The sequence below is a fragment of the Panthera onca genome, chromosome B2, assembly GCF_046562875.1.
Source record: "Panthera onca isolate mPanOnc1 chromosome B2, mPanOnc1 haplotype 2, whole genome shotgun sequence".
Classification (NCBI taxonomy): Eukaryota; Metazoa; Chordata; class Mammalia; order Carnivora; family Felidae; genus Panthera; species Panthera onca.
In genome coordinates, this window is record NC_138343.1 from 32,113,230 (window position 1) to 32,132,565 (window position 19,336).

Consider the following 19,336-nt stretch of genomic DNA (forward strand, 5'->3'; position numbering starts at 1 on the left):
ACAGGAAACAGAAGCACTTCTAATCTTCCCAAATTCACATATGTGACAAGAAAAGAGGCAAAAGGCAGAAAGAACCACAGACAGGATTTATTAGGGGCCCAGTTATCACTGCAAGTCAAAGGGCATTGAAATATACAAGGGGAACATGGCAGGAACCGGGCTCATCATGGTAGGACTGTGCTGGAGTCCGCAACTGACTCTGTAACCTGGCGCACCCAATGCAAATACGGGGAGTTCCCCTGCTCTACAGGCAATGCGATCACCTCGGCCACTTCGTAAGGGTGCACAGAACTGAAAAAATGGTGGGGGCGGGGGGGAGGAATCACTCAAAGATTTACCTAAAGGAGCCCACTCCCTCGGACTGCCCAGCAAGTCCCACCCCACGCCCTCACCCCTACCCACGTCAGAGTTCTCACCGAACATAATCTGTCAAAGCTGGAACCAAGGAACTTCGGGTTTTAATCATCTAAGAAGCAAAGACAAGCATGATTGAATCAGGAGTGGGGTTGATTTCAGGATCTCAGGACGGATAGGAGTCAAAAGGGTTTCAAAAGGGTTTCGCTGGATGGGGAAACGTTTCTCACCATCAGCACTTCATTGTCCTCTTCAAGCTCTCCTTTCCATTCATAGCTGAAAAGGTCAGGGAGAGAGTGTTAAGGGAGCAAAGACTGCCCTCAAGGAAAGGCCCAGTCAGCCCCTAGAGTCAGGTTAACCCCCCCCCCCCCCACTAAAGCCTGTGACTCACATGGATGTAATCTGAGGGATGAGGTTAACGCAGGCTGCCAAGCGCTTCTCCACCACAGCCCTGAAGGTGAAGAGAAAGCCCCATTCAGAATGCCCCATGACCCGGATTTTTGCACTGGCAGCCAAAGGACAGGGTTCCAAAGCGGGAGATCAGGCAGGAAGCTGCAGGAGTGCACTTCTCTGCCACCTCCAACTCTCTCTCCTCACGATCCTCCTTCCTGGCTCCACGCTAAGGTTCCCACCTGGCGATCTCCTTGGCGACCCTCTCGTTGGGGCAGGTGACAAAGGCTGCAGAGACTGTGCCGGGAACATAGCCTGAGCTCGAGGCCGGCGAGGGCTGGGACGGGGGGCTTCCGGAAGCCATGGTCAGCAGAGCTCGGGGTAGCAAGAGAAGGCGAGAGGCCACAGGCAGCAGCGCCGGCATCCAAAGAAGCGACAGGAGCAGAGTGGCCTGAGAGCACGAAATGAATTCGGTGTCACTCCACAACTACCCGAGGAAACTGCATCTCGGGAACCCTTCGCTTGGATAGACAAGCTCTGCCCTTCCCCTCTTCTGCACCCCGAAGGAAAAGGTCCCTGAAGCTGGGAGAGAAACTTGAGCAATTAAGGCACACTCGGTTTCCACTCCCTCCTCAGAAGCCAACCTCTAGGATTTGGGGAGCGGGTGGTGGTCGAGGCTGCGAGGACCGGAAGGGGCGGGGCCGGTCACTCACCCCTGCGCCGAACAGGATTGCGGAAGCCCGCCCCCAACTCATGCAGCCTATTGCTGGTAGAGGAGGGTTGAATGTCAAAAATCACACGTAACTCCCAGAAACGACCCCAAACCCAGGAAGAGCGGCCTCTTCTTACCTGGGCAGCAGTCACGTGATAAGAAAAAGCACACCACGCGACCACAGCGGAAGCCGGACCGAACATCCAGAGCCAGCCAATCCTGGCCCTCACGTGGCCCAGTTTGCCCCTCCTCCTGAAGGAGGAGGAGCGAAAGGGAATTGGGCCAATCGACAGCCGGATCTGCAGACGTGCGCGGAAATGGCACTCTCGTTTCCGTGTAAACCGGAAAACAGCCAATTGCAGGCTGAGGGGAGCCGCAGCGTCGTTCCACTGTCACGTGAGGGGGCCTGTCTCCCTCAGGCGGCTGTATCTCAATGAGCGACGCGAAGAGGCCAATCGCTGGCCAGCCCCGCACGCCACGTGACGAGAGTGCTGGCGCTAGGAAAGGGGGGCTGGAGACCCCGCCAATTCGATGCGTCAGGTTGTGGAGTGTGGAGTCATCTTTAAACGCCAGAATGTGCCCAGTTACAGCCGTTAGACTGTTCCCGAGGCCTTAAGGAGTGGGAGGGTCTGAGAAGCTCGAATCTCAGGGGGTAAAGAGAGCGCCCCCTGCCTCTTTGGTTAGGACTGACATATGCCTAGGTTGGGTAATGAACAGGGATAATCTGAGAAGCCAGCTATCCCTGGGCAGGGGAAAGTGATTAGGCAGGGATGTGCATGGCAAGACGATGGCTAGGTGGGGCAAGATGCTTTTTTAAAAGGACAGAGTGAAACCCTGTGAATGGGATACAGGGTGATGAAAATGGGGCTGAGGGCAATTCAGCCTTCTTAACTGAAACCCTACAGCTGGAGACAGACTAGTGAATGGGGTGGGGGTGGGGAAGAGAGGAGGGCAGCAGGTTGGGGATATGGAGGACACCAAGACGTAGTGATGGTCCTTTTGTCCCTCACCCCTCTTCTATTTAACTCTTCAGGACTTATAACACCTCTGAGTCTTGGGTCTCCTTCCCTTAACCCATCCCCCAGGAGCCTGGACCTGTCCTACATAACTTCCCTGGGGCCCAAGCACATCCAGTGACCCAAAAATGGAGAGAGGGGCCAATGAGAGGAGAGAGAGGTGGGAGGAGGCAGCAGAGAAAAGGCTCTTGCCACTCCCCCTACCCAGTATTTCTCCTCCTTTCAAGATCTGGGGTCTCTGGGTCTGCTGGGTGGGTGTCACTGGGCGTTTATCAGAGTTCTGTCCTACCTGCGTCTCTGGGGATGACGTCTCCCTGAGATCTGTCTTTGGATTTGGAGTTTGTTTCTGAGCTGGATCTCTGTAGGGCCTTTCAGTATTTGCAGTGGGATCTTTCTTGGGACCGAGATTCCTTTTTGTTTTGGGAATTTCTGTGTCTCTGGGACTGAGATCACTCTCTCTCCAAGGTCTTTCAAACTCTTTATGAGTTTGGGGTCTCTGCATTCTACATCTCTGAGCTACCTGAGTGTCTCTTTCTCCTCTTCTTCTCTCTTTTCCCTTCTGCCCATCCTCAACCCTCAGGTCTGGAGTTTCTTGGTCTCCTGAATTATCAGTCTCTGAGTCTACAGTTTCTTTTCTCTGAGATTTAAGTCTGGGGTCTGGTATCTTTGGATCTGAGTTCTCTAAGACCTAATTCGAGGTCTGGATTTTTTCTGAATCTGGATCTCATCTTTTTCTTTGACTCTAGGTCTCTGATCTTGGTTCCTGAAATCACCATATGATTCTGGAGTCTTAAGATTTCTGTGGCTGTGCAGAACCTTTTTGAAGCTGGACATTGATATTTTGATCTCTGACCCTTCTCTCAATGGGGAGGGGGGTCCAGGATCTGTTTTGTGCCCTGAGATTGGGGTATCTTTTCCTCTAGATTTTGGGTTTAAAATTAACCCCCCCCCCCCCGGAGGGTGGCAAGGTATACTTCTCTGTGGGTCTGGGGTCTGTCAGTCTCAGGATCTGAGGTATGCATCTTCAGAACTGCACTCCGTCTACTATGTTTTTGAGGCAGGGGTCTCTCTCTCTGGTTCTCACTGGGTAGGGGTGGGGGCTGCAGAGTCTCTCTCTCCTCCTCCTCCTGCTCTCTCCTCTCTCGCTCACTCCCCCGCCCCCCTCTCTCTCTCTCTCTCTCTCTCTCCCTCCCGGCTGCCGCTGCTGCCGTTGGCTCCTATTCTCCTCCTCCTCCTCCTCTCTCCTCCTCTCCGCTCCTCTCTGCTCCTCTCTCCTCCTCTCTCCTCCTCCTCCTCCTCCACCTCCTCCTCCTTCTCCCCCTCTCTCTCCCCCTCTTTCTCTCTTCTCTTTCTCCCCCGTCCCCCCGCCCCCTCCCCCCCAGGCCTGATGAGCAGGTCTCGCGCCTCCATCCATCGGGGGAGCATCCCCGCGATGTCCTATGCCCCCTTCAGAGGTACGGTGGTGAGGGGAGGGGGAGGGCCAGTTGGGGGGGGGGCAAGAGGGGGAGGGGCAGGGGCGGGGGGGGGGGGTGTGCAGAGCCGGGGCCAGGGAGGGGAGCAGCTGAAATGGAGGGAGAGAGAGGAGGACCGGGAAGGCAGGGATGGGAGCGATGGGGAAGGAGGATTGGGAGGCCAGAAGATAGGGGTAGATAGGGGCCGGAGGGGCCAGGAAACAGGCTTTGAATGGGGCTGAAGGGAAAATGATGAAGGGGAAAAGAGATTGCCAGAAAGGGTGGGAATATAGAAGGCTAGGGTTGGGGGGAGACCTGCAGAAATAATTTGGAGGTGGGAGCTGAGAGATGAGGAAGATATTAAGGAAATAGAAGGACAGAGTCTTAGGAAAGGGGCCGGAAGGGGGAAATGAAAACACAGGGATGGAAAGAGAGGCCAAGAAGATGGGGGGGTAGTGTATGGTGGAGGGGCCAGAGAATGGTAGGGGGTTGAAAAAGAGAGGAGGATGGAGGGAGAGAAGAAGGGGCCAGATGGAGAGAGAGGGAGGCAGTGGGGGGTGGGGGAATGAAGGGTCCAGATGGAGGGAAGAGAGGAGAGAGGGAATGGGCTGGGGGAGGAGAGACCAGGGCAGGGGGAGGGCCAAATTATGTGTGTGTTTATTGGGGGGGGGGGGGAGGGGGCAATAGAAGTAAGATTGAGCGATGGGAGTAGAGGGCAGGTTAGGACCCTGCCCCAGACTCTGACCATCACTAAGGCCTTTGACCAGAGAAATGTACCCCCTGGGGTCCTTTCCGCCCCCTTCACTTCACCACTTTTACCCCCCTCCCCCACCTCCAATCCTTATTTCCATTCCCCCTCCCTCCTCTAGTGTCCATCACCTATATCTTTCCCCCCATACGGTGTCCGTTCCTTATATGAGTCCCCATTCTGTTCTTCCCCTATCTCAGTCCCTTCTCTGGCCCATTCCCTCTCCCCTCCCTTCTATCTGGTAGCTCCCTTATATCTCTGCCACCTCTCTACCTCTCCTTCATGACCCCATTGTCTTAGTACCCCTGTTAGGTGCACCTCATTTCCTCTGCCCCATGTCTGACTGGGCTCTTCTGGTATATTCCCTTGTCTCTAGGGGTTGACTCTCATTCCTGCCTCCTTTTCACTTAGCTCCATCCCTGTGATTTGTCCCCCAGTCCATCCTCTATCCCTACCCCATTCCCCATCTTGTCACTGCAAGTCTGTGCCTACCTACTTTCCCCTAATACCTTACTTCGCTCTTACCACTCGTTCCTCTTTTCTTGTCTCTTCTACTTCCCGGGGCGTTGGAGATTTGGGGTGCAAAGATGTAGGTTTTGATGGTTGGAACAGGGCCTACGAGACATCCCCGTCTAAGCCCTGTGGGATTTCTTATCCTAGGAAAATTTTTTCCCTTTTCTCAGCTGTGTTGGTCTGTCTCTTGCATCGGCCTCCCAGAATCATCCTTACTTAAGTCCAGACAATCTGTGTGTGTGGGGTGTGTGTTTCCAGAGTCGCTCCTAAGCTACGTTCCCTGCAACCTTCCCTGCTCCCAGGGGGAAAGTGTCCCCTAAGCTCTAGCCTGCCTTCCTGTGGCTACAGCCAGAACCAGCCCCTCCCAGAATGTTTATATGTATCAACAGACTTCTCTTCTGGGAGCCCTCGGAGTCTGAGTGCGGTGGGCATGTTGCCTGCAGTGCGTGCAGTCTCAGAGCCTAGGGACTGGTGATATCTGTATCTAAGAGGGTATTGGAGAGAATCTCTGGGGTGGCATGGAGATAGTGAAAGTCTGGAAGTACTGGGGTTTCCAAATATATGTATTCCAGGGGTTCATCTCTGACTCTGATGTGAAGGTTACGCCCATTTGAAGAACATGCATGTCGACAGAAAGGGGCTAGATTTTCCACAACTTTCCTGCTCAGGGGTATCCAGTTAGATTTTATTTTATTTTAAAGTAGGCTCCACTCCCAACATGGGGATGGAACTCGTGACCCTGAGATCAAGAGTCACATTCGCTACTGACTGAGCCAGCCAGGCGCCCCGGGGTACTCATTTAGGAGGGAGCTTAAAGAACAGTTCTTTTCTTGCAATATATCCATGATTAGTTATCCTGTAAAGGTGACAGGATTTGATTTTTTTTTCTTCCTCTAAATTGTTTCACGCTGTGATACCTTAAACCTATTTTCTATCACTTTGATGTCACCAATTTGATTCTTACTTCCATAGGGCCTGTTCCCTGTGTCCCTGTGACGGTGTGTAGCATTGGGATTTAAAGGAGAGACAGTTTGCAGGGATGGGGGAATGGAAAGAACGGCTAAACTGGGTAAGATGCCCCCTGGGGGCATCTCCGAGCATGGGCAATGCTTGGTCTAGTGTTCTTTTTCAGAAGTTTGTCCCCATCCTCAGCTTGCACTTTGGAGGCCCCCTCTCTGTCACAGGCCCAGACCTTCCATCCTTCCTTCCCCTCTTTCTTCCTCAAGCTCCTCACTGTGCCTTGGAGAGGTTCCTAACCTGTGGAGTTGGCTTCCGTCCTGTCCGTGGAGACTAGGTGAAGAGAAGGGGCAGTACTGAATCTTTAATCTCTGGGCATGGAGTGGGAGAAGAGATCAATTCAGTCTCTGTTCATTCAAACAAAGGCATGTCTCCTACCTCCTCACTCTCCAGCCCCTCCATAGCCAGATGTTGACAAGACCTATCCTCCCCCTACCACCAGAAGAACCAGAACTTTCCCCAGAGGTTGAGCGGGGTTGGGCTAGAGGAGGAGGGAGCTGAGAATAGAGGAGAGACAGGAGGAGAGGCCCTCTCCTGTCTCTGATTCTGTGAACAGGTAAGCTCCCTCACTTCCTCTCTTTTCCAGATGCTTAGCTATCAGAATTTCATGACCCAAATGTTCCTACCCACCCCACCCCCATCCTTCTTTCCCACAGCCGTGCAGCCCTCCTCTCACTGTCTTACAGATGGGTGAGCCACCTTCCCTCCAAGTCCTCATCTTCTGGATGCCCTCCCTCTTCCCAGTCACCCACCACCACCATCTCTGTGTGCCTTCCTTCTGCCAGTTTTGCTGTTCCTTCCATCTTTTTATATATATATTTTGATGTGGATGGAAAGCACGGTCACTTTCTCTACTTCTAAACTTGTACCCTCTCTGTCATGATATGCTTCCCCTCCCTGAACCCCCCCCCCCCGCCCCGAATTTCTTAACTCAAGTCTATGGAGCCCCCTGTGATGTGATTTCCCCTCCCCTCTTTCCCCCCAGATATACAGGCTTATCTTCTGTTCCTTTAAAGTTACTATGTGCTTACCCTCTATCTGTGATCTCAAGGCGGGTGGGGTGTCATTCTCCCACTTTGTGGACTCTCTCTCTTGCCATTTTGGGCCTCTGTCTCCTAAACGCATAGAGCGTCCCTTACTGTTTCTGTGTGTCTCTGTCCCCCAGATGTACGGGGACCCCCTATGCACCGAACCCAATACGTTCATTCCCCATATGATCGTCCTGGTTGGAACCCACGGTTCTGCATCATCTCGGGGAACCAGCTTCTCATGCTGGATGAGGACGAGGTGAGCGGAGTGGGAAGGTTGGGAAAAGACCTCTGGGTAGCATGGGAGAATGTGGAGAGAATAAGAAGGAGAATCCTCATTAGCGAAGGGATGACAGGCACAGAGAAAGCAAAAAAGAGAGAAACATTTGCAAGTGGCCTGGGGAGGGTGGCCACTGAGATTTGGATTGGGATGTGCAAAAGTACAGGCCTTCTCTCCCCTTGGCCAGGGGATCTTTCAGGGCCATATGCAGGGTTGGGAAGGAGATGTGGTTCTAAAGATTTGGGGGTGGCTCCTGTTGTCACCCTGACCATATTGTGGGATAGGTTAGGATGGGAAAGGGAAACTGAAGGGTTTGGAGAAGGGGTGGCAAAATGGGTATTGCTTTGGAGGGATCACCTCCAAAGTGATCCTTGAGAACCCTCTCCTCTTCTCCCCACTCCTACCTCAGCAAGACCCATCATTCACCACTCCCAGTCCTGCCCTAATCATGTTGGGAGAGGGAATTGAGGGAAACTGGGCGGTGGGGGGTGGGGGTGCTGGGAGGTACTGGGAGAGATGACAGAAGTCATTGGATGTTGGTGTGGATGGCGGTGAAGATTGGGAAGGTGCCTGCAGTCAGGGTTTAGAAAGACTGGGAGGGCTTTCACCAGAGACATCAATCAGGAAAAGAATATAAGGGAGGGGAAGCCAGGGGGAGGAGGGGAACTAGAAGTAGAGGACATTTTCTAAAGGAGTAGGAATAGGAGAGGGGCAGGGACTAGTCAAAGTGTGGGAGGCGGGGGCCACGCAGGGCCATTAGAGGCAGGGGAGTATGGGTTCCCACCAGTCACTGAAGCAGCAGTGGGGGACCCATCAGAGAAAACGGGATGCAGATATGGATGCCCAGAGGTGTGATCCAGGGAGTGGCGGTGATCTGGGAGAGCAGCTTTAGACAGTGATAGGTAGCCTCCGAAACCAGATTAGTGGTGAGAGATGTGCTCCCAGTGCTGTTGGGGAGGGTGTGGTGAGGCAGGGCTAGAATTGGAGTTGGGGTTAATCAGGGTTCTGAGGGACCTGAGGGGCAAGTGAGAGTGTGGAAAGATGGCCAGCTAGAACTTCCAGGTCACAGGGGACATGATGACTTTAAAGGACAAGGTGGTTAGGGAGTCCAAGTTTTAGGCATTGGGGGGCATTTGAGTGATTCACTAGTGGTCGCGGGTCTTGACCAAAGGTTGTGGTCTGCAGGATGAATTGGGGAAACAGGAACCAATGAGAGTGGGGACTGTTGGGAGGATGAAGAGGGAGAGCAATGGATGGGGTAATGGTAGAATGGTAGAGATGAGCCCAGGTGGTGGGGGGAACCGGTGGCCAGCAAGCTGAGGGCCAGAGTCTGGAGTAGGGAGGGTGGGGGATGGGATGGGTAGGTAAGCAGCGTTTAGGGCCACAGGGGCTGAAGTGGATGGGTTGTGGACCTGGGGCTAGGGACTAGCGAGGCGGGGTGGTTCTTGTAGGGTAGAGGAGATTGGAGGATTGGAGCTGGGGATGAGGCTCAGGGAGTGGGAATGGCTCAAGAGAAGAGGGAAGTGAGAGAGGTTGAGTGGGGGGGGGGCGAGGGAAGGAGATGAAGGGTGTGGGGAGGTGACCAGGCCCTTTGGGGGGTGTGGGGAGGTTGGGTCCCAGTCTGGCCGAAAGCCCGGCCGTGGGAGGGAGACAAGCTGTAGATCCTGATTATAAATGCAGCTTCTGCTACCCCCGTGACAGGCACGGAGGGAGGGAAGGTGGTGAGGGAGGTGGGAGGTTGGGAGGAAAGCGGGGAGAATGGAGGAATTGAAGGTCAAGGGGAAAGGGGATTAGGAGAGTAGCAGACTCCTGCGGAGTTGCGGGAAGAACTGAGTCGGGTTTGGGAGAATTTCCTGGAGGGTGTTTCAAAAGAAATGGAGGGAGGGAAGAGGAGGATGGGACGGGAGGGAACGAGAGAGAGAGACACTTGGAGAGAGAGGGGAAAGAGCAATCGACTCATCCCGAGACACTTCAAGAGTGTGCGGGAGCAGGGGCTGAAGGTGGGCAGGCCCGATGGAGAGGGAGGTTCATTCTTCCTCGGCGGTGGGGGCGGGGGGCAAGAAGAGGGACGGCTTGGGCCAGTGAGGTCTGACACACCCCCGCATCCCCTAGATACACCCCCTTCTGATCCGGGACCGGAGGAGCGAGTCCAGTCGCAACAAACTGCTGAGACGCACGGTCTCCGTGCCGGTGGAGGGGCGGCCCCACGGCGAGCATGGTACGGCGGCCGAGCAGGCTCTCGTGCCCCGGACAGTCGCGGGGAGAGGGCTGAAGGTGGACCGGGCTGCCGGGGAGGTGGGAGTCCGGGAAATGAGGGAGCTGTCAGGGGGTGGGAGGAGGAGGAGGAGGAGGAGGAGGAGGAGGAGGAGGAGGAGGAGGAGGAGGAGGAGGAGGAGGAGACGACGACAAAGTCTCTCATCCTGCGAGTGGGAGCCTGGAAGGCGAAGGCGCCCTCCTCTGGGATCTGGAGCGGGACTGGGGCTGTGGGTGAGAGGCTCCAGTGGTCTTTGCTCTGTTTCGCTCCCTTTTTCCTCTCCAGCAGCGAAGTTTGCCTGTTTTCCTGATGCTTGTAAAAATAGTCTCCTTAGATCTTTAGCTTCCTGTCCGAGCGTTCCGGCCCCTGCCCCTCCCAGCCCTTGGTCTGAGATCGTGGAATGACCTAGTTCCTGCCCTTCCCCCAGACCTCTGCCCCACCCCCACGGTCCTGATTCCTCTCCCAGACCTTCGGGCCTGTGGGCCCTTCCTCTTTTCTCCTCCCCCCCCCCATCCCCCCCGCTTTTCTCTTCTCTTCAACTGCTGCTATTTTCTGCAGTTCTGTCGCCCCCTTTCTCTTTCCTCCCTGATTTCTCATTATTTTCTGCACCCCTCTTGATTCCTCTGTCGCTCCCCTCTGCTCCCAGTGGAACTTCATCAGACCCCCATCATCTTTCTGTCTGTCTGTAGAGCTATCTGCTCAGTCTGTCTCTCCAACTCTCTCCCTCTCTCCATCTGTCTCTTCCCCTCCCTCCCTCTTTCTGCCCCCCCTCCACCCCCCTCTTTAGTCATTTAAAAAAAGATTTTTGTCTTCCTGAGAAGTTCGCTTAAAAGGTTTCCATGGGAACAGTGAGGGTAGATGAAGGCAGAGAACAGAGATCTGCAGCCAAGGTGCAGAGAGACGTCCTCAGCCCCCAGAAACCCCCATTTCACTGCCCCCTATCACTGCATTCCCCTTCCAGGACCTAGGGATCCAGTTCCTCCATCCCCTCCAAACCCCCTGGTGACCCCTTTCTTCCACCAGCAACTCCTCCCCTCAGGGATCCAGACTCCCAGTTTCTCTTGCTCAAAGAGATTGAGTGGCCTGTCTCCATCCTTTGGCATCCTTTTAGCCCTCTTCTGATAGGCCCAGGTCTCACTGCCCTTGGGGGCCAGCTTTGGGGCCCTGGGTGGGTGGGTGGGCAGGGATGTGTGTCATTGTCATGGAAACCTATGACCATGGGGGTGTGTGGATAGCACATTTTTGTGAGGCAAAGCCAGGTGGTGGTGGTGGTGGTGGTGGTGGTGGTGGTGGTGGTGGTGGTGGTGTGTACAGAGAATATGTGTGATGTCTGTCACATCTGTGTGTGTGTGTGTGTGTGTGTGTGTGTGTGTGTGTGAGTCATGTCCATGTCTGGGAAAGATTTGTGTGTGCACATGTGCATACCTGTGTGTCTAGGCCAGAATGGTCACATGCTCATGGAGCATGTTTATCATATGTCTCGTGTTTGATAATCTCTGCCCGCATAATCCCCATCTTTCTCCTTATCCTGAGTCCTCAGGGTCTGGGGTCTCTGGTGTGGGTCTCCTGTGTGTTTTGGGTGGGGGCACCGTGTGTGTTTGGAGTTGGGGATGGTATGTGGAAGTTGTTGTGTTGGGGGTTCAGTAGGGGTTGGAAGAGGGTCCTGGAGTATATATAGTTGGGGGGAGGGTTTAGTGAAAGAGTTGCTAGCTGGTGAATGAACGTTTGGGGTTTTCAGGGGGACATGGAATGTGTAAAGGACATGGAGGATATGCAGGGGACATAAGGATCTTTAGGGGGGCTTGGGGGCCTGGGTCCGCGAAGGGGTGTGCTGAGGCTGTGGACGCTGGAGCCCAGGAGAGGTCGCCGGACCTTTGAGGGGCATTGGAATCCAGGGCTCCTCCTCTGCTGGGTGGAGCCGCCGCCCCTCGTTCCCTCCGCGATTTTGGTGGGGGGTCCTGCTCGGAAGGGGATGGTGGGAGGCCCGGTTGGTTTTGGGGGTCCCCTCGCCCCCCTCCCCCGTCTCTCTCGCGCTGTCTCCGGGCGACGGGGCTCGTGACAGAGGCGGCCACGGCAGCAGCGGTCGCCTAGCAACGGCGGCGGGGCCCGGGCAACGGCGGCAGCGGCGGGAGCGGCGGCGGAGGGAGCCGTTCCCGCGGCCGTCACCGCGCGGCCGTCCCGGCCGTCCCGGGCCCCGCCGCCGCCGCCCCCAACGCGCCGGGCGGCGCGAGCCGGGCCGCGCCGCCCCCTCTCCCGCCGCACCCCGCCCCTCCCCCGCGCAGGGGCGGGGCCCCTCCCCCACCGGGGACACCCCCGACCCCCCCCAGGGGGCGGTGCGAGGTAAGGGCGGGGCCGGGCGGACGAGGAGCGCGCGTGGGGGCGGGGGCGCGCGTGTGCGTGGGCGCGGGAGGGGGTGGGGAAGCCGCGGCGGCGGCGGCGGCGGCAGCTGCTCCCTCCGCATGTTCTCGCTGCATCTTCCGAGTGGGGGGAGTTATGGTAACTGGAGGGGGGCAGCGGAGGTGGGGGGTCGGGGACCGGCCTCGGGGGGGCCAGGGTCGCGAGCACGCGGGGGAGGCCGGTGCGGGGTGATCTCGGAGCCCCTTGGTGGACACGGCAGCCCGCGTGTCCGTGTATGTGTTCGTGCCCATGCTCGTGTCCCCTGTGTGTCGATGCCATGTGTACCCGGGGCCCAGTTCCTCATGCACACATGTGCAGCCAGCCGTGTGCAAGCTTGTCCTGTCTCATCGTGCCTCTGTCTGGTTCCTGCCTAGGAGACTGCTGGGCCGGCCACTGGTCATACTGGTACATGTCACCTCCGACCCTGAACATGCATGTCTCTCTCTGGCTGGGGCTCACCTCCAGTCAGTCTCCTGTGTGTAGGGATGTGTGGCTGCATGAGCAGGATTTTCCCTGTCCCTGGTGGCAGGTGTGTGTCTTTGCATGTGTTCCATCATTGGCCTGGGTATCTGTGTCAATCCCAGCACGGGTGTCCAGGGTGTGTCTGGATGTGGGTGGTGTGCAAGTGGGGGAAGGGAGTGAGGGTGTGTGAGTGGGCTTCTTGGCATCCTACTATGTACGAAACACCTTTGAGCTAGGCAGGTGTGAGCCCCTGGTGTGTCTGGGAGTGGGGATTGAAAAGCTGAAAAAGAAAGGAGTGGGGAGAAAGTGGAAAAGTGGGGAGAAGGGAGGTGAAGAGGAATGAGAGAGGCTTGGCTAAGAGGGAAAGAATGGCTGGAGAAAGGGAATGTGGGAGATATTTGAGCCAGATTGAGGAGAAAAGAGGATAAGAAAGCTTAAGATGGGGAACTGGATGGAGGGAGAAGGGGTCTGGGAGCTGGGGAGGAGGGGCAGGAGGAGGAAAGAGGCCTTTTGGTAAAGCTATCTCTTGAGAGAAGAAAGGGGCAAGATGAGAGAGAGGACACCGGTTCATGTAGGTTGTATAGGATCAGGCTTGGTTGGATGAGAGATGGCCACTCAGGCATAGAGGCTGGCTCACAGTGAGGCCTGTCACTGCAGGTGCTGTCATTAGAGCTTCCTGTCCCCTGCACAGTTTTGCCCCCCATTTCGCTGCTCTGTCCAGCTCTGTTCCTCATCCTGCTCTGGCAACCTTTCTCCTTGGCTCCCCTCAAGAGTTGCCAGCTGGGTAGGACAAGGAAGAAAGGCCAAAGGGAAGGTTAGGGATGTGGGACATTGGAGGGCAGGGAGAGATTCTGTGGGTGATGGCAAGATTAGAGAGATTGGAGAGGCGGGAGTCCAAGCCCTCGCTGTGTATGTGTGAGAGTGCAATTGTGTGTGTACACAGGGTGTGTACATGTGTGGGTGTGTGCACAATGCCTGTGTTACGGGTGTGTGTAGGTGGCTGTTATGTGTGTGCATGCGTGCATACATCGTGCAGGGATAGGACCTGGAGACCCAGGATCGCAGTGTACACTTACCAGGTTTGCTCTGTGTGTGTACACGGGTATGTGCTGTGTTTCCTGTACATGTCATTGCATGCAGCATTAATAACAGAATGTCCTGTGTTTCTGTCACTTTGTTTCATTTTCCTTTGTGGTTTTCTTTCTTGCGGTAGTGAAAGTCTTTGTAAGCGTATGCGTACGTGGTTTACCCGTACCTGTGACTTATGTGTGAGTTCATAGATCTCAGCTCCTGATAATATGCATGAGGTGATATTACTTCCAAGAACCAAGAGAACCAATTAGCAAATTTGTTCTCTGCCTGTCAATTCTTTAGTTCCAAAGCAAAATTTTAGTGGATTTCAAGTTAGTCTTTGCGCCTTATTAAAGGAGCCTGCATATGAAAGTAGTGGCTGAGTTTGGTTCCTTGGAATGGAAGTGAGGCAGCCATACCTGAGAAATGCAGAGACTAGGAAAAAGATACCCTTAGATGCATTGTTGAGTGTGCCCTCAGAAGGATAAATAATGCGTTTGCTCCTTGTTTTTGTTTATTGTGAGAGCAATCACTGATGCCTGTGTTGGAGTCAGGGAAGGGCTGGGGGAGAAGAAGGGGTTGTCCTGAGACAGAGTGGATGTGGTCATACTTCCCATGTGAATGAAGGATGTTTTTGCTTTTGGGGTACCAGGATACCTTGCTGTGGTTGGGATCATGGTATACTCAAGCATGTATCTTAGAGGTTAAACTGACTTCCGTGTGTGTGTGTGTGTGTGTGTGTGTGTGTGTGTGTGTGTTAGGGTTAAATGTCTAATTCTGTAATGTGCTGCCCACATGATTCCCAAGGGACTGGGGCCACAGGTCCACACCAGCAGCTCTCATGTGGGTGTCTGGGTCCAAATGTGTACTCCCCTGTTGCAGTGTTCACATATGTCTAAGCATGTATCCCGTGGGGTATGTGGGTCCCAAGGTCTCAGAACGTGGATCTGTGGCACCCCTGTGCTCACAGTTGTGTGTATGTCTCATAAGCACCTAGATCCCTATTTTTTGTATTGTGGTTATATACACGTACCCACACAGCTCAGTGTATGTTTCTGTGCTCTACACACATGTTCCCAAGGGTCTGACAAGGGTTCCTGTGTCATGGTGTCCGCATTTTTGTGGGCAGACCTTCTAACACCTGGGCTTTGGAGGCAAAGGGAAACTGAAGACTGATTCTAGGGTAGATTGCTGGTGATTTGCAATTCTGGAAGCAGACAGTGAAATGTAGCCGTGGCCCTCCCTTGTTCTGGAACCTAGAGGGTTAACAGGCAGCTCTTCCGGTCCCCCCCCTCCAGCCTGTAGCTTCTTGTTGCCGTGGAGATGATAGCCCCGCCCCTGATGCAGCACCTGCCCCCCCATTGGCTGCAGTGGTGACTGTGGGGCTGAGGGGGGAGCCCAGGCCTGGGCAGCCATTCTGGAGCTGGAGCCGGAGCTTGGCATCCCCCCACTTTCATTCTCCTCTAGCCCCTTGGCCCCTCTAAATTCCCTGGCAGCAGAGCCCCAGCTTCCCTCCTCTGAGCTGCCACCCCTCTAGACTCGTGGCAGTCTGAGCTTCATCCGCATTCTCTTCCCCTCCTCCTCTTCTCCCTACCCTCACTTGGGAGTCCCCTGAACCTCCACTGCTCATCCTCCCCACTCCCTGCCCACTCCCCTGCATTCTTCTCTTTTCCTCTTCCCCACCCCCCTTCCCTCCTGAGTCCCTGCCACTGCAGTGCACGTGGAACCTGCCCTTCTCCCCTCCCCCTCCCATCTGCCCCTTCCTTGAATTTTCTGTTCCCAGGCTTCTTCCCCTGCCACTCCTCACAGGTCGCTTCTAAGACTTCCCCCTCCAGACCAGGGAGGGGGTCATGGGAGGCAGCCCTGGCTGTCCAGACAGACAGGGGTTCCAGGAGAGGGGGGCAGGTGGAAGATGTGCCCAGCTGAGGGGAGAGGAAAGCCTGCCTATGGGCAATGACCTTTAACCCAACTGCCCCCCCCAGCTAGCCCCTTCCTGGGGGGGTGGGCACCAAGGACCTAGCTTCTGTGGATCTTTGGTGTCCTTTTATCACTGGGGTTTTACTGACCCTCTCAGCCATGCCCTTCTGCTGACTGCCAGTCCCAGTCATGGGCCTAAGGCCTCCCACCCCATCCCCCTCGGGGGGCTCCGGCTCGGGTTCTTTACCCCCTCCTTCCCGCCGTCAGCCTCTCAGCCGCCGCTGCTCTTCCTGCTGCTTTCCGGGGGGTAGGTGAGGCTGGAGCTGAGGGGCAGAGGGAGGTGGGCGAATGGGCTGGGGCCAGAGTTGGAAACCTGGGCTAACAGCAACCCCTCCCCAACTTCCCTTCTGGCTCTTTATCCCCCTCCAGAATACCACTTGGGTCGCTCGAGGAGGAAGAGCGTCCCAGGGGGGAAGCAGTACAGCATGGAGGCCGCCCCCGCTGCGCCCTTCCGGCCCTCGGTGAGTGAAGGCACCAGCCAGATGTGGCTCAGCTGGGTCCCCTCCTCTCTAGCCCCAGCTGGAGCCCCAGGATTCTGAGAAAGGGGGCAGGAGGGAGAGAGAGAGAAAGCGCGCGCACACTCACTCATGCGCGCGCCTCTCCCCACCTCTTTGGTTTCCCCCTCCTTGGCTCTGTCCCCCTGCTTCTCAGACCAGCCCTCCCACCTTCTCCAAGCTGGTGTGTGTGTGTGTGTGTGTGTGTGTGTGTGTGTGTGTGTGTATGCTTGCACCCGTTGGGAGCAAGGGAAGAAAAATTGGTAGCAGGGCTCCCATCTCCATTTCCTCATCTCTAGAGACTTCCCTTCCCCCCCCCCCCATCCCACTTTCATCCAGGGACTCTACCAGCTGAGGGGTGAGTAGGTAGAACTGACCCTGCCCCAATCCACCCCTCTCCCCATTTACCCCCCACCCCAGCAAGGCTTCCTGAGCCGGAGGCTAAAAAGCTCCATCAAACGCACGAAGTCACAACCCAAACTTGACCGGACCAGCAGCTTTCGCCAGATCCTGCCTCGCTTCCGAAGTGCTGACCATGACCGGTACAGGGGCTGGAGTGGGCGGGATGAGCTGGATGCAGCATAGGGGACTCTTGGGTGAGATTGGAGGGAAGGAGGCTATCTAGGTGCAGAGAATGAAGGCCGTGGATTGGTGGATTGGTTGAGGGATGTTATGGGACAAGGGACAGAATGGAGAAGAGGAAGCAGGAGAGAGGCACGGTGCAGGGAGAGGACAAGCTGAGAGGCAGGAAGAGAATGAAGGTGAGGCCAAGGAGGGACTCTCCTGGTCACCAGAAGGATGGGCTCCATCCCCGGCTTGAAGGAGCTGTACAGGACAGAGGAGTAATGGAGCCTGGGAGCCTGGGAAACACTGAAGGAATCCAGGGAAGGGGTGGTGGGTTGGTAGGAGAGGGAGCAGTGTGATCTAGGAGAAGGGTGTGAGGGAATGGCAGCAGTTGGAGTGGGGCTGGGGCTGGCAGATACTGATGGATGAGGGAAGGGCAGCAGAAAGCCTGACAGAAAGGGGAGGCTGACACAGGTATGCAGGCTGACAGAACTGGGAGGGGAAGCTGTAGGGTTAATCGTGGAATGAAGTATGAGGCAGAAATCCCTCTGAGAAGTCCAGGGGGCACTGTCTCTGAGACTGGGGTTGCAGGAGATCTGATATTTGCTTCTGTTGTCTGCCTCTTGGGGTCCCTCTTTGGGTTTCCCCCTCACCCAGTCTCTCCCCAGGGAGAACCCTGTCCTCCCTTTCCCCCCATGTCTGGCCGCCCCCAGGATTGGGCAGGTAGGGAGGTTGGGATAGGTGAGTCACACCTTCCCCTACCCCCCTCCTATGTCACCAGAGCTGGATTTGGGCCTGGCAGGGGGGTGAGGGCATGGTATTCCTGGCCGCGGGGGCGGGGGGCCGGGGGAGCGTCGCGCTGACGGCAAAGGAGCCCAAGATGACGGGGCTGCTATAAATAGCCTCATGGAGGCTCCCACACCCGAGCTCTCCCTCCCGCTTTCCCGCTGCTCTCCACTCTTCCTCCCCTAGCCATCTCCCAGCCATTCACTATCCCATCCCTCTGTGTTGTGTGCTACGTCCTCCATTCCCTCAGTCCCCTTTACCTTCTGCTCCCTGGTGTGGTCCCTGCTTGTCCCCCACCTCTGTTCCCACGCCCGTCTTCCCAGCTGCTCCTCATCTTCTTCCATCCTCGGTCTTTCCGCACGTGGCTTGGCCTCCCCCTTCTCCCTCCTGCCCTACCTCCTCCTCTTCCCCAGGCCCCATTTTCAATCTCTTCCTTCTCACTTCTCTGCCCACAGCTTTCTCCTATTGCTTGTGATTTCCCCTCCCTCCTTCCTCTGATTCTGCTAAAACTTGTCCTCTGCTTTCATTCATTCATTCTTTGAATCATTACATGTTTTTTAGGTACTAGCTGTGTGCCAGGCCCAAATAAGCATTTTCTTTGTATTTCTGGTTCTTTACTCCTACTTTTTCCCCTGATATTGAGGCTCTGATTTGGGGGCTGGGGGTGGTCACCTAAAAGTACCCCACACCCACCTGTTCTCTTTGTTTTTGTTTTTGTTTTCCTTTCTGCCATGGTCCATTTCTGGGTTGAGGTATTTCCAGGTGTCCCCAGTCCTCACAACCCCTTAGGTGTGAATTGGGGGGTAGGAGTTTCTTAAAGGGTCCTGGCTTCTCTCATTTTCCTCATGTCTTTCTGTCTGTGTCTGTGTGGGAAGGGGGCTCGGGGGACTCTTTCCCCAGGTCCCTACCCTAGAGCTAGCCCCTGGGTGTGTAAGAAGAGTGGGGCCCTGACCCTGTCATCGGACCCTTCCCTGCCAGGGCCCGGCTGATGCAGAGCTTCAAGGAGTCACACTCGCACGAGTCTTTGCTGAGCCCTAGCAGTGCGGCCGAGGCCTTGGAGCTCAACTTGGATGAAGATTCCATTATCAAGCCAGTACATAGCTCCATCCTGGGCCAGGAGTTCTGTTTTGAGGTACTGGTTCTCGCGGACTGAGGAGGGCAGGAGTGATGGAGGGTGAGGGCACGGAGGCCTGACGAAGGTAGCACAGGTGGGGATGGTAAGGAAACAGAAACCTCCGGGGTTGAAAGAAAGGAGGGCAGGCCAGGGAGGAAGACACAGTGATGGAGTCTCCAGTCTTAGGAGTCACCTCCCCTCTGGAGCCCCATCTCAACCCCCACCCCTCTCTAGGTAACAACGTCTTCAGGGACAAAATGTTTTGCCTGTCGTTCTGCCGCCGAGAGGGACAAATGGATCGAGAACCTACAACGGGCAGTAAAACCAAACAAGGTATCAGGAGTAAAGGAGACCCAGACAGCATGGGCAAGGCAAAGGTCAAGCCACGGGGGAAGCCGGGGGCCTAGGGGGCAAGATGAGCTCTAAAGGAAAGGGAGGCTTGGAGAGGAGGAGATCTGGGTGAGCAGGAGGTGACCCCCACTTGTTTCTGAGTCCCCCCATGTCTTTTTACCATTCCTCCTACCTTGTGATGTTTCTTTGCCGTAGAAGTCACAGACTTACAAAGCCGATTCGTCTTCCCTGGGGGCAGCAATGCCCCACCAACACCCTGGCAGTGGTCGCCTAGCCCCTGCCTGCAGCGTTCCTGCACAGCTACAGTTGTCAGCTAGCCAAGTCTCTAGACCTCAGTTCCCTCTCTGTAGAGCTGGT

At 55.7% G+C, this 19,336-nt stretch overlaps 2 protein-coding genes across 23 annotated transcripts in view; one reads left to right on the plus strand and one right to left on the minus strand.

Annotated features, from left to right (window-relative positions):
• Nucleotides 1–71: 71 nt before the first annotated feature.
• CUTA (cutA divalent cation tolerance homolog) lies at nt 72–1,708 on the minus strand. 3 transcript variants are annotated; one of them, XM_060615210.3, is made up of 6 exons: nt 1,594–1,708; nt 987–1,195; nt 746–805; nt 585–630; nt 417–466; nt 72–291 (listed from the first exon to the last, which is right to left on the minus strand). In XM_060615210.3, the coding sequence occupies exons 1-6, from the start codon at nt 1,657–1,659 to the stop codon at nt 165–167; spliced, it is 558 nt and encodes a 185-aa protein (XP_060471193.1). In that variant the 5' UTR covers nt 1,660–1,708; the 3' UTR covers nt 72–164. The 3 variants fall into 3 exon arrangements, with proteins under 3 accessions (XP_060471193.1, XP_060471194.1, XP_060471192.1); XM_060615211.3 differs by lacking the exon at nt 1,594–1,708 and adding an exon at nt 1,458–1,585; XM_060615209.3 differs by lacking the exon at nt 1,594–1,708 and adding an exon at nt 1,389–1,585.
• Nucleotides 1,709–3,633: 1,925 nt separating this feature from the next.
• Nucleotides 3,634–19,336, plus strand: part of SYNGAP1 (synaptic Ras GTPase activating protein 1) — a 32,271-nt gene continuing 16,568 nt past the window's right edge. For 11 of the 20 annotated variants that reach the window (XR_013555583.2, XR_013555586.2, XR_013555582.2 and 8 more), the window contains exons 1-7: nt 3,817–3,926; nt 7,367–7,488; nt 9,622–9,727; nt 16,040–16,131; nt 16,585–16,706; nt 18,493–18,646; nt 18,863–18,961. Coding sequence is in view for 15 of the 20 variants with exons in the window: in XM_078446810.2 (XP_078302936.1) it covers nt 3,860–3,926; nt 7,367–7,488; nt 9,622–9,727; nt 16,040–16,131; nt 16,585–16,706; nt 18,493–18,646; nt 18,863–18,961 (762 nt within the window). In the remaining 5 variants the exon portion in view is untranslated. Of the gene's footprint in view, nt 3,927–6,410; nt 6,479–6,594; nt 6,758–7,366; nt 7,489–9,384; nt 9,510–9,621; nt 9,728–9,934; nt 9,997–11,102; nt 12,104–12,166; nt 12,260–12,323; nt 15,922–16,039; nt 16,132–16,584; nt 16,707–18,492; nt 18,647–18,862; nt 18,962–19,336 lie in introns of those variants that run through there. The other 9 variants (XM_078446818.2, XM_078446814.2, XM_078446816.2 and 6 more) reach the window with 9 other exon arrangements.

Coding starts and splice junctions, on each gene's coding strand:
- CUTA (XM_060615209.3), bottom strand. CDS start 1,499: ATGAGTTGGGGGCGGGCTTCCGCAATCCTGTTCGGCGCAGGGGTGAGT. Junction 631..745: donor ATCCCTCAGATTACATCCAT/GTGAGTCACAGG, acceptor TGACCTTTTCAG/CTATGAATGGAAAGGAGAGC. Junction 292..416: donor GCTTTGACAGATTATGTTCG/GTGAGAACTCTG, acceptor CCATTTTTTCAG/TTCTGTGCACCCTTACGAAG.